The 16181-nt window shown below is 40.2% G+C and overlaps 5 protein-coding genes across 5 annotated transcripts; 2 read left to right on the top strand and 3 right to left on the bottom strand.

Moving 5' to 3' along the window:
* The first annotated feature begins 2732 nt into the window (after positions 1–2732).
* Positions 2733–3741, top strand: LOC122973716 (histone H2A-like). Its single transcript, XM_044341428.1, has one exon. It carries the CDS (start codon positions 2766–2768, stop codon positions 3147–3149), a length of 384 nt encoding a protein of 127 aa, XP_044197363.1. The 5' UTR covers positions 2733–2765; the 3' UTR covers positions 3150–3741.
* Positions 3742–4034: 293 nt separating this feature from the next.
* Positions 4035–4788, bottom strand: LOC122973685 (histone H1-like). The gene has a single exon (XM_044341398.1). It carries the CDS (start codon positions 4731–4733, stop codon positions 4128–4130), a length of 606 nt encoding a protein of 201 aa, XP_044197333.1. The 5' UTR covers positions 4734–4788; the 3' UTR covers positions 4035–4127.
* A 3146-nt stretch (positions 4789–7934) lies between these two features.
* On the top strand, positions 7935–8483 carry LOC122973770 (histone H4). The gene has a single exon (XM_044341506.1). It carries the CDS (start codon positions 7976–7978, stop codon positions 8285–8287), a length of 312 nt encoding a protein of 103 aa, XP_044197441.1. The 5' UTR covers positions 7935–7975; the 3' UTR covers positions 8288–8483.
* An 18-nt stretch (positions 8484–8501) lies between these two features.
* Positions 8502–9926, bottom strand: LOC122973750 (histone H2B 3-like). Its single transcript, XM_044341486.1, has one exon. It carries the CDS (start codon positions 9897–9899, stop codon positions 9531–9533), a length of 369 nt encoding a protein of 122 aa, XP_044197421.1. The 5' UTR covers positions 9900–9926; the 3' UTR covers positions 8502–9530.
* A 1934-nt stretch (positions 9927–11860) lies between these two features.
* On the bottom strand, positions 11861–14328 carry LOC122973655 (tripartite motif-containing protein 16-like). The gene has a single exon (XM_044341356.1). It carries the CDS (start codon positions 13981–13983, stop codon positions 12310–12312), a length of 1674 nt encoding a protein of 557 aa, XP_044197291.1. The 5' UTR covers positions 13984–14328; the 3' UTR covers positions 11861–12309.
* Positions 14329–16181: the final 1853 nt, after the last annotated feature.

Here is a 16181-nt window from a genome sequence, read left to right as displayed (position 1 = left end):
CGTGCGACTGCTGTCTGTTATTTCTGATTCTGAACTATTTCAGAGGATACTTTAGGTCGATACTGATCTTTTTATTTTATTTTATTTATACTGATAAAGGCTGAGTACCTTTAGAGACAGAAGTAGAATGAAAACACTTTAACTTGTACTTTTACTTAAGTAGAGTTTGATGATTTTTATGTGTAGTTTAATGGAGTATTTTTACATTGTTGTATTGGTACTTTTACTTAAGTCAAATATCTGAATACTTGTTTCACCACTGAATTTAATGATGTCAAATACTGGCACAAATGAACAACCAGTAGCAGCTTCACCACAAACATATCTTTAAGTCATCTATGATTAAATATCCTTCATCACTGGTCCACTTCCAAAACTACGAGAGAAACCAGACACATAATAAACATTATGAGTCTCTTAAAGCTACAAGACAAACAAAAGAGATCAAGTTCAAGTGTTGAAATAAATCCAGCAGCATCTGTGTGCCAAACTAAACAAAGTCATGATTCAACAGCTGTAACATTAATATCATGCTGCTGACTTCCTGCTTTCTGCCAAAACTTATTACATTATCTTAATTTTTAACTGTAAAGGCTCAAACACACCTTCAGTTTCTTGTAGGCAGGTGTGTAGGAGGAAATATCCAAAGGCAAGAGAAGAAGGAGTTCCTGCACACTGTCCATTTACTTGGTCCTTAGACCTTCATCAGGTAAACTGAGGAACAAAGAACATTTCAGGCAGATTAAGTCAAAACCTCGTCAGCTGAGGCTGATCAGGGACCATCAGCTGTCAGGTAACCTCACCTCCACCCTATCAGCACCGGAGCTACACTGAGCTGTGTGCTCTCCCAAAAAATAAAGTAAAATACATGAGGCTCAACAAAAACAAACCCACAATAAATAGAATATAAAGTGCTTGTGTGATAAAGTGCAGAGAGTTCAGTGGATATTCAGGTCAGTCTGAAGTGACTCCTTCAGTTCATGTTGGTCCCTCAGATCAGAGATCCAGAAACTGCCAAAAAAAAGACCTGTTTAATGATCATGTTTCTGTCAATCAGTCTGATTGATGATCATGGCACATCTGGTTTTCCACAGTTTAACACACAATGAGTGGTTCTTTTTGTTTGGAGGGCATCTTCTCTTCCAGCAGACATGACAGAGTTATGGTACACATTAAAAACCAGTCAAGGCCTCCTGAGCTCTGAAACAGTCCATCAGGACGTGTTGCTGTGTTTCATCTTCATTACAATAAATCATGGTACATTCTTTTGTTTTTACATAACAACTACATGAAACAACAGCTCTGACAGGAAGTCTGTTAACAGAAATAAGCCACCGAACATCTAATGATCTCCTCTACTGTCTACATACGGATGACTAAACCTCCACGAACTCCTCTGTGAAGTTCTTCAATCTGCAAATGACACAACCATCACTGGTCTGATCTTCTTCCCTCAGAAAGGACACTGAGATCCATGAAAACCTCCACCAGCCAACAAAAACGGTTGCCCTACTCAGCAACTGAACTTTTCTGTTATCAAAGTGGTTTCATGTCCCTCTTTTAATTCCTGCTTTGGTCACTTTCAAATATTTAGTTGCATTTGTGGGAGCAAACAACACCAGACACATTTGTATGCTGAAAGCGTGGCAACATTTGAACATTAACTGGACTGAATCAGCCACTTAAGTAGTTTAAAAATGAATAACTGACAAAAAAAAAAATGGAGATCTGGTTCTATTAGAAAAGAGAAGAGTAATCTGATCACTTAGTTTGAGGATATTTGAATAGCTAGACCTTATTATTTGACAGAATAGAGGACAAATTCACTGATACATAAACGTCAGTGTAAAAGGAGGCAGACTGAAGAACAGGGAGGTATAAGTGTTAAAGCTGAATTTGATATATTTCCATAATGTTGAGGTGAAGCAGAGGAAGCAACTCTTTAGTGAGTTAGTGGCTCTTAAAAGAGCCGTTGTTGGTTCGTGGAGCAGCAGACAGTTTAAGCTCTCTCTCCGCGGATGCGGCGGGCCAGCTGGATGTCTTTGGGCATGATGGTGACCCTCTTGGCGTGGATGGCGCACAGGTTGGTGTCCTCGAACAGACCGACCAGGTAAGCCTCGCTGGCCTCCTGCAGAGCCATGACAGCGGAGCTCTGGAAGCGCAGATCGGTCTTGAAGTCCTGAGCGATTTCTCTGACCAGGCGCTGGAAGGGCAGCTTGCGGATCAGCAGCTCGGTGGATTTCTGGTAGCGACGGATCTCTCGGAGAGCCACGGTACCGGGCCTGTAACGGTGAGGCTTCTTGACGCCGCCGGTGGCCGGGGCGCTCTTACGGGCAGCCTTGGTGGCCAGCTGCTTCCTGGGGGCTTTGCCTCCGGTGGATTTACGGGCAGTCTGCTTGGTTCTTGCCATTGTTTCTTCTTTCTCTAATCAGGAGAAAATAGTGATGAGAAGAGGAGACACGCTGCTCTTAAAGTGTCGGAGCGGCTGCGGAACTGTGACGCTGCTTCAGACCTCCGGGTCCTGATTGGTGAGCGGCTCCTCCTGGAGCTCATTACCGCCTACAGGAGCCTGAACCTCCGCTGCTTATTGGACAAAAGGCGTTTGAAAAAGTCCGCCAAAATAAGAGCGGGCCTCCCTCTGCTGGAGCCTCTTTTCTGGTGGGTGGAGACATCAGCCCTCCTGCCTGCTCGCGGAGATATAAAGGGGGACTTGCTGTGTTTGCTCCACACTTTCTTTGAGTCCAGACTCTAGAAAATAACCTAAAATGAGCGGAAGAGGCAAAACCGGAGGCAAAGCCCGCGCCAAGGCAAAGACCCGCTCCTCTCGGGCCGGGCTCCAGTTCCCAGTCGGTCGTGTTCACAGGCTGCTGCGCAAAGGCAACTATGCGGAGCGTGTCGGTGCCGGAGCCCCCGTCTATCTGGCGGCTGTGCTGGAGTACCTGACCGCTGAGATCCTGGAGCTGGCTGGAAACGCTGCCCGCGACAACAAGAAGACCAGGATCATCCCCCGTCACCTGCAGCTGGCTGTCCGCAACGACGAGGAGCTCAACAAGCTGCTGGGCGGAGTGACCATCGCTCAGGGCGGCGTGCTGCCCAACATCCAGGCTGTGCTGCTGCCCAAGAAGACCGAGAAGCCCGCCAAGAAGTAAACCTGGAGACCTGCTGACTGCTGGAAACCAACCAAAGGCTCTTTTAAGAGCCAAACACTCCTCATAAAGAGCAAACATCCTCATGTCTGATACACTGTCGTTACCACACACACAGATTATATTAAGTATGTAAACAAAATGTTTAATATTGCAATAAATCTACAATATCTGTGAACTGCATTCATATTATGACTTCTGTTGGTTGGGTTGCCAACATCAACATTTAAGACCATCTATTATTCCTCAAACTGGTCATTAATTGTACAAGTCATGCTTATCATGATGTTATTAGCCTTTATGAAGTTTACACTCCATTTGAAAATTAGTAACTATTAACTAGGAGATTTGCTGATTGCTGCTAAAAGCTGTAATGTTAAACTGATTTAGAAAGGAGGGTAGTTGTATAAGTGGAGGAATATTGATCTTTTTGATGTTTCCATATCAATTATTGTTATGGTTGTTATCTGTTCATCCAACATATCAATCATGATGCAATTGTCATAATAATACATTTACAGTTCAACATCATCCTGAGTGATTTTCTGTATTTGATGCTCAGTTCAGACCATGTTGACTCTGCTGCTCACATTCACTTCAGCTGAAAAACTGAAAATATAAAGAAAATATATAAGAAAATAGGAAATGAAGATTAAACTGGCAGGATGTGAGAATGACTGACTTGATATCATATAAATAACTGCAGTCAGTTTTCATTTTGACACATAACCACCTATAAGTGGAGGAACAAAAGAGCTCCCTCTCCTGCCAAACTGTGACTTCATGTTAATAGTTGTATTCTATCTTAAACATAAGAACACTTCTGAATAAAAAACAAAAGTCACAGTTTCATCAGTTTGTGCAGCATATGAAACACTATCTGATTAAACATATTAAAACTGGGATGATGCTCTTTATAGAAAGATGTGTGGCTCTTAAAAGAGCCTTTGATCAAGTTCACATGTTGAGACTGATGACAGCTCACTTCTTCTTGGCTGCTGCCTTCTTGGCTTTGGGTTTGGCGACCTTCTTTGCGGGAGCTTTCTTGGCTGCAGGAGCCTTTTTGGCCACTTTCTTGGGGCTCTTGGTGGCCTTCTTGGGGCTCTTGACTGCTTTCTTGGCCGCCGCGGGCTTCTTGACCTTCTTGGGGGATTTCTTAGCGGCTGCTGTCTTCTTGGCTGCCGCTGTCTTAGGCTTCTTAGCCGCTGCGGGTTTCTTGGGGCTCTTGGCGGGCTTCTTGGCTTTAGGAGCGGCTTTCTTTACGGGCTTCTTGGCCTTGGTTTCAACCGTCTTGCTCATTTTGAACGAGCCGGAGGCCCCGATCCCCTTGACCTGGACCAGAGTCCCCTTGGCCACCAGGCTCTTGATGGCGGTCTTGACGCGGGCCTTGTTCTTCTCCACATCGTAACCTCCGGCAGCCAAAGCCTTCTTGAGGGCGGCTGCTGACACGCCGCTCCGCTCCTTGGATGCGGCCACAGTCTTAACGATGAGCTCGCTGACGCTGGGGCCAGCCTTCTTCGGCTTGGAAACTTTCTTCTTTGCGGCTTTAGCCGGGGCGGCGGCGGGAGCTGGAGCCTCTTCTGCCATTGTTTCTTATAGGTTCAGATTCAACACGAAACTAACAGAGTCTGAGTCAACTGTTGGAGAGTCTGAGGCAGGAGGCTGCACTTAAACACACCATGAGAACCGCGGAGACTCAATCCAGCTGCTGGTTGCTCTGTGCAGTGTGAATGTCTGACACTTGTGTTTTCTCTTAGTGATAAAAGAGTGAAAAATCAGTGTGTGACAAGTGTTGAAGGCTGACAGTGAAGTCAGCAGATAGCGGACATGTGTCTCTTCATATTGAAGTCATGTAGAGTTCTGATGTTCTCTGCTTTTTCTTTGTGGAGCAAACAAACCTCACCTGTTCACCGCCGTGGACAGCACTGCTCAGCGACTTTTCTCTCTCATTTCTCTCCTAAAATGCCGTAAAATACATCCGAGCTCCACCAAAACCACTTTTCCAGCTGGCTCACATGTTTGTTCACAGACTCAAAGTAAAAACATCCCTCTGTTGCTGATCAGTTTGTAATAATATGAAGCGATTCTGGTCGCAGCAAACACACTGATGAGGCTCATGATGCAGTTTAGCCAGACTTCCTGTCAGAGCTGCTCTGTGGCTGCGAACATTTCTTCTCTTATTCTGAGGACTGTTTTTAATTTAAAGACAATAAAGTCTTAAATAAAATATAGCATGTAAGAATAAAATAAAGTCGATGTCTTCTGTTAGTGAATGATCATAATACATAATTAACAATAACAGTAATAATACAATCGTCCATTTTTTATCAACATAATAATACATCATCAGTAATAATAAATACAAAGCATAAATTACAATGTTAGTAAGGTGGGTGCTTAACTTTTTAAATATAATTTAAGTTTTGCATGAGGAGAAATTATATATACATAAAAGTAAAGAAAACAGCTTCAATAAAACACACAACAATAACAATACAATCATCAATCTTGATAATTAACATAATAATACATCTTCAGCAGCTATACATCATTAAATAATAGTCAACAAAAATACAGAACATAAATTTACAATGTTAACAAGTGCAAAGTTCTGAGTCTCTTTTGTCTGATGTCTGTTCTTTGTCTTTTCAGTTCAATTACTATTTGTTTACAGACAACATCACTTGTAATAATGGCTTGATGAAGGACAACTGCACACCTTGTCTTCCATATTTTTGTTACTACTGTACATATAACAGTCCAATAAAATTCATAATGTGACCTTGGCATTTTTTCTAGGGGGACACCATACATCACTGCATTATAATTTACATTTACATTAAAACCAACACCTGCCATTTTCCCTCACACATCATTAGATCTCTGGCATTCAAAAAGTAAATGTTCAATAGTTTCATTCTCATTACAGTTGTCAATAGGGCACTTTTCAGTTTTAACATAACAGCACCACTTGACTGCTTGGACTGTTAGTCCCCCAAGCGAGCCCCATAATGTCTTGTTTACTTTCTGATAAGCTTTATTAAAAATATTATTAATACATACCTGTGGGTCAGATTCATCTAAATTTGTGTAGGGGAAAACACCACCATACAGGTTATCACACAGTTTAATATATATGTATTTGCTGGACGTTTCGACCCAATAAATATTTAACTGTACAACCTTAGTCATAAAGTCACTATACATAAGTTTATAGTATGGAAGAAAGCTTCACACAACCAGCGGGCCAAGTGTTCTTTCATCAGAGACTTTACCTAAGAATGTTCTCAGTAATATACGTTATGTGTTTTGCACTTTCATTGTAGATCTATAAGCTGCTGCTTGAATTTGCTTAATTAAAACAAGTTTTTCTTTGAAAATACTCTGAGCAGAGGAAACATTTTTGATGCTAAAAAACTTGGTTTCCCCATTTTCTTTTCTAATGTTACATTGTTCTGTTGTCTTACAGACTAATAAAAGTCATCTTATTGATATTTCTTTTCTCTTTTCTTTATTTGCATATTTAGTATTGAGGTAATCCAAAAGTAACAGAATGTAATAAATTACATTACTTTAATATTGTGATACTTGGATTAGCTTACTGACTACATTTATTAACAGGTATCTATAGAGCTCTACATGATCAGACACTGCTGTAGGTCACCAGCAGGTCTCTCAGCTCCTGTGATCAGGGTTCGTTGGTTGTTCCTCCATCCAGACTTAAAACCAAAGGAGACTATGACTTTGAGGTTATGGCTCCTAAAAGGTGGAACTCTCTCCCTTTGGACTTAAGATTTGTGGACACTTTAAAAAGCAGCTGAGCATCCATTTGTTTAGACTTGGTTTTGTGTAATTTGCTATTTATTTCTGTTTTTTATTGTGTTTCATGTCTGTACGTGTGTTTATGCTTTATTTCCGCTGTGAAGCAGTTTGTGAGGCCTCTGCTCTCGAAAGCTGCTATATATATAAAGTTACTTACTAAGAAAAAGCAGATATACAACACAGGAGACATTTTCCTTTGTGTGGACTGTGTTTAGTCTTTCTGATAAATAATCAGCTCATTCCTATTTCCAAATAGAATAGAAAAGAAACACGTCTCTGCTCATTACCTCTTTGGAGCCTGTTGTCCTTCCATTTCCTTCATAAATCTTCTTCACAAAAATAAGAAAAAAGAGAAAAGAACTGAAGAACCAACTAAGACCAAATGAGACATAAGACCACCTACTATGGATAGAAAAGGGTGTAAACCCTAAGCTTTCCTTCCAGGATCGTGATCTTCTAGTTCTGGATGCAACACCTGAGATGAAAATACTCATCAGATCCATCCAGCAATTTAATGGTTAAAGGATGAATTCATAAACAATAATCATATACTCATAACCTTTATACCTTGAAGCATCAAATTATAATAAGAAAAAGAGGGAAATTTTTACTAAAAAGTCCAAAGATCCAGTTTACATCACCTTTATTTGAGTCATTTGGACAACAGAAGCTTCATATTAGTCAAAAGGCTTAATATATTAGTCAAAAGGCAAAATAATAGAAACACTTCTGATAAAAGTGAAAATATTTCACTTTTACTGACATTGCAAGCTTGTTAATGAAGGCTATTTAATTTGTAGCATTAAGATAAAATCCATGAAGCTCAACAAGTTCATGCTGTTGTTCAGTTGGTGGCGCTAAAGCATAAAAAGAGTCACAACCAACATGATGATCCGTAGAAGAAGCTGCAGCGCGCCCCTGTCTTCAATCACGTCCTCAGGTCGGACATAAATAGCTGGGTCTCAAACAGACGAAACACTTGAGACGAAAATACTCGACCAGTAAAAATGAGCGGAAGAGGAAAAGGAGGAAAGGGACTCGGTAAAGGAGGCGCCAAGCGTCACCGTAAAGTCCTCCGTGATAACATCCAGGGAATCACCAAACCCGCCATCCGCCGTCTGGCTCGCCGTGGTGGAGTCAAGCGTATCTCCGGTCTGATCTACGAGGAGACCCGCGGAGTGTTGAAGGTCTTCCTGGAGAATGTCATCCGTGATGCCGTCACCTACACCGAGCACGCCAAGAGAAAGACCGTGACCGCTATGGATGTGGTTTATGCTCTCAAGAGGCAGGGACGCACTCTGTACGGCTTCGGAGGTTAAATTCATCCACCATTACAACAAAACAAAGGTCCTTTTAAGGACCAAACACTCACTCTGAGAGCTTTAACCTCCACAAATCCAACTACTGTTATGTCTTGAAGAAATATGTTATATACAATATCTATACTGAATATGGGAACTTTTTTTCTGTTTCATGACAATGCAGATGCAGAAATAAGTCTTAAGTCAAAGTATACAGATTTTTTTTTTTTTCCCCCTCCACAATTTAAACTGGCTTAATGTTTAGAATGGGGATGTGTATTTATATAATGAAAGGTGTGTGTGTGTGTATATATATATATACTACAGTCATACTGTTTGATTGTGATAGAAAAACATTTATTTCCTGTTGGTACAGACACAAATTAACATTTGGTCCAAAGTCCACACTGATCAAGGTCAATTATTTGTATAAATTTCACTGCACAGCTGTACACAGAGAAATTAAAGTCAAATCAAGGTGAAGAGCTTTGACTGTATGATAAAGAATGCTGTACATAAAATTAAATGATACTGCTATTGTCAGTAGCTGTTAATATCTTAATATATACATGTGAATATATACATGTGAAATAAAGTGGCTTGTACATTCCTCTAGTAACCATTCATTACAATAAAAAAGCAGAGTGAGACAAATGAATAGTATATACATGTATTTTTTAAAAATGTTGATACACTTTTCTTGCAACTGAATGAACACTGCACATTGAGAATAATTAGTTTATATAAAATGTTAATTGGTGGTTAAAGTTGGTTTAAATAGACATTTCCCTACATACATATTCTGTTTACCAAGTATGAATATGGAACTATTAAAATGTTAAATGTTTTCACTTCCTGCTTGAAATTGAATGCATTGAAATATTTTAAGTAGAATTTGTGTTCTAATTATACACTATGACAAGACTCGAAAGAAAAAAAGAATTTTCACAAGCACTTGTTTTAAATACAATCTTACTGTATGCAGATGTACCATTTTGCCAATTGTGTGAATATGAAATTTCACTGATCAAACTTTGGTATTTATACATCATTCTTACAGTTGAAAGAATACTATGCACATTGAAATAAGATTGTTTATAAGGAGGAATGCATTACTTACATAATGTATTATGACAAAACATTCAAGAATCCACAGTGAAACAGAAATAAGGAGGCAGCAGTGTGACAGGAATAAAGCTCTCAGGTGAAGGTGTGGGTGGTCCTGAAAAGGACCTTTGACTTGTTGGGACTAGGAGCAGGTTTACTTGGAGCTGGTGTACTTGGTGACAGCCTTGGTGCCTTCAGACACGGCGTGTTTGGCCAGCTCACCGGGCAGCAGCAGGCGGACGGCGGTCTGGATCTCCCTGGAGGTGATGGTGGAGCGCTTGTTGTAGTGAGCAAGGCGGGAAGCCTCACCGGCGATGCGCTCAAAGATGTCTCCCACAAAGGAGTTCATGATGCCCATGGCCTTGGAGGAGATGCCGGTGTCGGGGTGGACCTGCTTCAGCACCTTGTACACGTAGATAGCGTAGCTCTCCTTCCTGGTCTTCCTCTTCTTCTTGCCGGTCTTGGTGGCTTTAGACACGGCCTTCTTGGAGCCTTTCTTCGGTGCTTTGACTGGATCAGGCATGATTGCGTCGTTGAATTTCCTCAAACGAATATCATCAACAACTCCAAACGGCCGTTAAATATCCATCTGATGCAAACTTCACTGCGTCGTTGCTCGCACACGATTGGTTGATTTCTTGTAAGCGAGACGGGGCATGCGCAGAACAATCTACACTGCGGACGTAGTTGAAGACAGTCGGCGCGAATTTAGTTGAAGGCGCCAAACTCAGCAGCAACCCCTCCCCTCTTTCTTTCCTTTCTGTTTGTTTCTCTCTCTTTTTTAACGTATTTAATCGACATGATCTTTAAATTCAAAGTGTTTTGACAAGTAAAAGCAGCTTTGCAGGATGACTTTCACATCTTCTTAAAGATAAAAAACAAAATCTCTTCATCACAGCAGGCAGTTTTGTGGATTGAGAGATTACATCTCAGGCAAAATTAGTCAATCTGGATTAAAATTTAACTAACAAACAAGATGACCAACAGTCACATATGGATGTTATGACATGAATACTTCATCTCCATGATAGAAAGAAGAAGACATCAGATAACGTGAGTCAGATACAGCTTCTCTCTCTCTCATGAGAGAGACATCATGATTCTACAGACATGAATATAAATAGTCCATCAAAGTAACAGCAACGTCCAATCAGGAGCAGAGAGCTAAGAGGCAAAAGCTGTTTGTTCTTTCTTATTCTGAAAAGAGCTGTTCAGTCAACAGTGACTGCATTTAAATTGCATATAAAACTGTTAATCAGTGAACTCTTTATCATTATAATTATAAAGCAAAACGTGTTTCCATGGAATGAAGTCAGAGGAGAACGTGGTTGCATAACAGCTGGTTTCTTTTTCAGCAGGAGTTGTCTTTCAGGATTCAGGACTAAATTTCAACAGTCACATTAAATCAGCATTTTACCATCTTAAGAACATCTGAATGATCAGAGATTTCATGTTGAAGCCTTCGTCTCCAGCAGGCTGGACGACTCTAACAGACTTTTCTCAGGTCTCTGTTAGAAAGCATCAGACAGATCCAGTTAATCCAGAACACAAAGACTAAAGAGAACAGAACATATTACTCCAGGTCTCAGATCACTACAGTGTTTACCAGTGTTTCAGATATTTGACTTTAACGTATACTGTTTGTCCATTAATCTCTGAATGGTTCATCAGATCTTCTCATACAGTATGAAACTTTCAGAGCTTTCAGCTCAGCTGCCTCTGGTCTTCATGTGGTTTCTAAAGTTAACAATAAACATGGTGAAGCTGCTTTTATCTCCTATGCTGCTCAAACTACCTGAAGATCTCAGACCAGAGACAATGCTGACTACTTTAAATCTGTTTGTTCTGGCTTTTAATTACATTTCAAAGTTGCAGTTCATCATTTTGCTGCCTTTTAAATGCTCCTTTACTTTATTAGATCTAATTTTATGTATTTTACAGCTCTGTCATTTCTTTTAGTCTTCTTATCTTTATTGTTTCATATTCTTTTGCATTCAATAAAGCACTTTTAATTTCCTTGTGTATTAAATATGCTTTATAAATAAAATAAAAGGGAATCACTTTTATTAACCAGGATGACAAGTTGTCACATTCTGCTACCAAGAGGAGGCGAAAAAGCTCCACTGAAATTTCAGCAAAGTGGGGAATCTGTTACTGTTGCTCATATTTACAGATCTGATATGAGAGGTTTTGTTCTGTTTAATTGTTTGTTAGATGAACAAAGTGATTGTGATGTTTATAAATGTTGTATTGATTCATTCAGTTGCATCAAAGTGGAGTGGATCCTGACCTTTGACCTTCTCTGAGAGGTCAGGATCAGCGTTCTGCTTTGAGGAAGTATGTAAGTGAGTCAGTAGAGCAGGACTTTCCAGAAAGATGTAATTTTAGGAATTTTAAGTAGATAATTTAACATTTTGTGAGAAAAGCATATTAGACACATGTTATTATTAACATTTTTATTATTTATAGTATTTATAAATGTCTTACAACATGTCTTTGTTCAACTAGTTGGAGAAAAACTCAAGTTTACAAATGACATTCAACAGTTAATCATGTTGTTGCTGCTGATTAGAACAAGAATCTAATAGTTTTTCATAAAGGATAAACGCAGTCTTCTTCTATATGCTACAACATCCACTTTTAGAAATATAAAACTTTATCTTCATCTGCCCACCAAAAGAAAGAACAACAAAATTGAACTTGTGTAGAAATGTCAATAAAAATTAAAAACATTGTCATGAGCACTGATAGCCTCTATGGCTGAAATCATACAGGAAAAAGTGACATTTAAAGAAACTAAAAACATCAACAGAACAACAAATGAAAAGAAAAAAAGTGACAATCGCAGTTTGATTGACAGCTGATCTCTGTTCAGTTCAGAAACATGAAGACAAATAAATGAAGAATTGCAAGACAGAATCTTAGACTTCTGTCTATTTGAGTTTACAGAACTCAGCTGTGACTCCACCATCATAAAAACAAAGTCCAGCATAGAGAGGCTGAGTGAATGTGGTCTGGACTCTGTGGAGGAGAGTCATGGTCTTAGTGACGCTGTAGAAGGACAGAATACCTGCTCTGTGATCCAGGTACACTCCTACTCTGGAGGAATGAGGACCCCAGGTGTTAGTTTCTATATTGTTGAACCAAAAACGATGACCGTAACTGTCACAATCTAACGACCAAGATTTTTCATTCAATCCAAATCCACATTCATGCCTTTCTCCTGCTCTTCTGATACTCTTGTACGCGACTGCTACATCAGCTCGTATCCCTCTCCTCTTCACCTCCCAGTAACAACGTCCAGTCAGACTCTCTCTACTCAGGACCTGCAAAGATTCAGTGAATCTGTCTGGGTGACTAGAATAAGGCTGATGTTTACCCATTACTTTTGCTTTTCTGTTCCCCTCAGATAATAACAGCCATGTGTGTGCTGTGTTTGGATCCAGTGTGATTTCACGTGAGTATTTTAAGAACTCAGCTCTGGTCTTGGGTTCTACTTCTGGCAGTAAAACGTCCACTTCAGTCACTGTCATTGAGATGTTTGTCCTTTTCTCCCTCAGGATGTCCTGTAGTTGATCTCTGAGCTCTGACACAGCTGCTGTCACATCCTCAAAGTAGCTCAGAGGACGGATATTGATGCTGGATGAGTCTGTAGGTTCACTGAGTTGTGACAGTGAGGGGTAGTTGTGTAGAAACTGGTTGTGATCCTCTGTGTGTGAAAGCTGCTTCAGTTCAGCGTCTTTCCTCTTCAGCTCAGTGATCTCCTGCTCCAGCTTCTCCTGAAGCTCTTTGACTCGACTCACTTCAGTTTCCTGCTGGGATCTGATCTGCTGCTTCACATCAGAGCTTCTTTTCTGGATGAGACTGATCAGCTCAGTGAAGATCTTCTCACTGTCCTCCACTGCTTTATCAGCAGAGCGACTGACGGCCTCCACCTCCTGTTGAAGCAGCTTCACATCTTTCTCTCTGTCCTGGATTCTCTGCTGGATGTTTTGTCGACTCACCTCGAGCTCTCTCTGCCTCTCAGTCCTTTCTGCTGCAGCTGAGACTGTGTCGTGGCCTTTATGTTCCTCCACAGAGCAGAGATAACAGATACTCTGCTGATCAGTACGGCAGAACATCTTCATCACCTCATCGTGACGAGAGCAGATGTTCTCCTGGAGATTCTTGGAGGGGTCGACCAGCTTGTGTTTTTTAAATGGAGCTGCATCAAAGTGAGGCTGGAGGTGTTTCTCACAGTAAGAGGCCGGACAATTCAAACAGGATTTGAAGGCTTTCAGCTTCCTCCCAGTGCAGAAATCACAGGCCACATCTTCAGGTCCAGCATAGCAGAGATCAGCAGGAGCAGCTTGGAGTTCAGTCTTCTTCAGCTCCTCCACTAAATCTGCTAACATGGTGTTTTTCATCAGGACAGGCCTCGGTGTGAAGGTCTGTCTGCACTGAGGGCAGCTGTAGATTTTCTTCTCATCCTCTTTCTCCCAGAAGCTTTTAATACAGTTCATGCAGTAGCTGTGTCCACAGGGAATAGTCACCGGATCCTTCAGTAGATCCAGACAGATCGAACAGCAGAATTTTGCTCTGTCCAGCTGAGCTCCTTGCTGCGCCATTTCACCTCTCTGTGGCAACAACTGTCTGAGTTTCACTTCTTAGGAAGTGAATCTAGTTCGAGCTCTGATCTAAAAAACATGTGTTTCTTCAGTGAATGGTGGATGACAGCTCTTGCACTTCACCACATGTTGTGTAGATCTGAAGGGGAGGGAACAAGGAAATATGTTGACAGAAATGAGCTTGTTGTGTTTGAGAGCAGGAAGAAGAGGGAGGCGTTAGCAAGCCATGACTCCTTCCAGGAAGAGGAGTGGTTTGAGAGAGATACTGTGTGTTAACCCTTAGTTTATAATGAATGTCATGTCTCATTTAAAAACAATGTTCACCTCCTCTTGCTGGTGGCAAAATAATGTTGGGAATAAGGGAATGATCTACATTCATGATCTACGGACAGCTCCCCGTTTCTCTCAAGTTCTGTATCCAGCTCAATTCAACTTTTTCTTAAATACGTTTCAAAAGCAATAGATCAAGAGTGCAGACATGAAACACTGTTTTTCCAAAATGTGATCAAAATAATGTTAGAAATAAGTCATGTCAGTATTTTAAATTCTGAACTGTTGAAGATAATTAAATAGAAGCTATATTCTAATGTTAGATTAAAAAAATATAAAAATAAATTATTTGGCTCTGCAGTTAAACTGGAGACTATATTGGCTTCTCATTTTACCAGTAAAGGATCAAAGTTTAATTGATCAGTGTCAAGACATTTTTTCACACAAAAGCATCTTTGTGAAGATAAAACCCAAACATACCCAGGAAAAATGAATTTCAGTAGCCAGTAACACAAAGTAAAAGTCAAACGGGGGATTCTTACATCAAAAATAACTTCTGGCCTTTTAACAAAGACAAGGTACATAAAGCCCACCAATCTGTTCATAATTAAAAGAAAAAAGAAATGAAAAGCAAAATTGTCTACACTTTGACTCCAAATCTCTACAGCCTTAAACAACAAAAAAATCTCTCTCTGTATATTTTTATATATAAAAGACAGAGAACAGTCTTTGTTTATTAATAGGCATAATTTAAATAGATCTAGGCTATGTTGTGGAGTACCTCAAGGTTCCATCCTTGGACCTCTCTTGTTCTTGATGCATTGAATGACCTGCCTAGGGTCTGCAAAAATGTAATGTAATGTACTTTTATTTGCTGATGACAGTCTTGAAGTCTTGTTGTTTCACATCATTCGAGAAGCAAATGAAGATATATATATATATGTGTGTGTGTGTGTGTGTGTGTGTAGCGACGTTTACAGTGAACGTTTACATTACTGGTACGTCACATCACCCCTTTGTGACAATATATTTGAAGTTACATTCAGAACAGAGAATATAAGTTCTGAAATAGTGGTCAAGCTTATAACCAAACACTACAACTACTGAAATAGTCTATTCATGAACTGTATACGTTTGTAGGCTATTTTCAACCAACCTGACATTAACATAATTATGATCAATGGAACAATGCGCAGAGATGTATGAGTTAACAATTAGCACCCACTCACTTAACCTTTCTTGAGAATGCTGGCTAAAACTTGTGCATATATACATATATATATATATATATATATATATACATATATATATATATATATATATATATGGTCCTTTCACAGTTAAAGTGTATGCCTGTAAGACTTTCTGGAGCACAAGAACTTTGTAGTACTTTGTGTGTGTTTGTGTGTGTTTGTGTGTATGTGTAAACAATTACACATTCCTAATGACCTGGAGCACAGAGTTCACAGTCACCAACATTTTATCACCCTAAAAGCTAATGAAATGTAGACAAACTGAGTTGGGGAGCAGTAACCTCCACTACATCCCTGGTTGGCAGGATGAAGGCACCCTCCCGTGTTGTGCAGTTTTCATATTTCTTTGTGATTTGTGATGTTCACTGCAGGAAGACGTAAAAACTTCACTGAGCCTTTGGCAGCTTCAATTAACATCAGCCTTTTGCAAGACAGTCTACCTGCAGGTCTTTTTCTGCATTTTTTCATGCGGCATAAATGTATACCAGCTGCACAATAATAAATCATTCTGAAATATTTTAATTGTTTTATATTCTGACTTTATGAGACTGCAATCTACATCTGTCGCTGTCCGAGGTGCTGAAGTGTCACCAACAGTGCAGGTAGCTGCTGTCTCTGTCCAGAGTGCTGAACCTGTGCTGCTGCTGCTGCTGCTGCTGCTGAGCTCAGTGAGGC

This window comes from Thunnus albacares, chromosome 3 (assembly GCF_914725855.1).
Source record: "Thunnus albacares chromosome 3, fThuAlb1.1, whole genome shotgun sequence".
In the NCBI taxonomy this organism is placed as follows: Eukaryota; Metazoa; Chordata; class Actinopteri; order Scombriformes; family Scombridae; genus Thunnus; species Thunnus albacares.
This window is presented reverse-complemented; position numbering and strand designations above follow the sequence as displayed.

Coding starts and splice junctions, on each gene's coding strand:
- LOC122973716 (XM_044341428.1), top strand. CDS start 2,766: ATGAGCGGAAGAGGCAAAACCGGAGGCAAAGCCCGCGCCAAGGCAAAG.
- LOC122973685 (XM_044341398.1), bottom strand. CDS start 4,733: ATGGCAGAAGAGGCTCCAGCTCCCGCCGCCGCCCCGGCTAAAGCCGCA.
- LOC122973770 (XM_044341506.1), top strand. CDS start 7,976: ATGAGCGGAAGAGGAAAAGGAGGAAAGGGACTCGGTAAAGGAGGCGCC.
- LOC122973750 (XM_044341486.1), bottom strand. CDS start 9,899: ATGCCTGATCCAGTCAAAGCACCGAAGAAAGGCTCCAAGAAGGCCGTG.
- LOC122973655 (XM_044341356.1), bottom strand. CDS start 13,983: ATGGCGCAGCAAGGAGCTCAGCTGGACAGAGCAAAATTCTGCTGTTCG.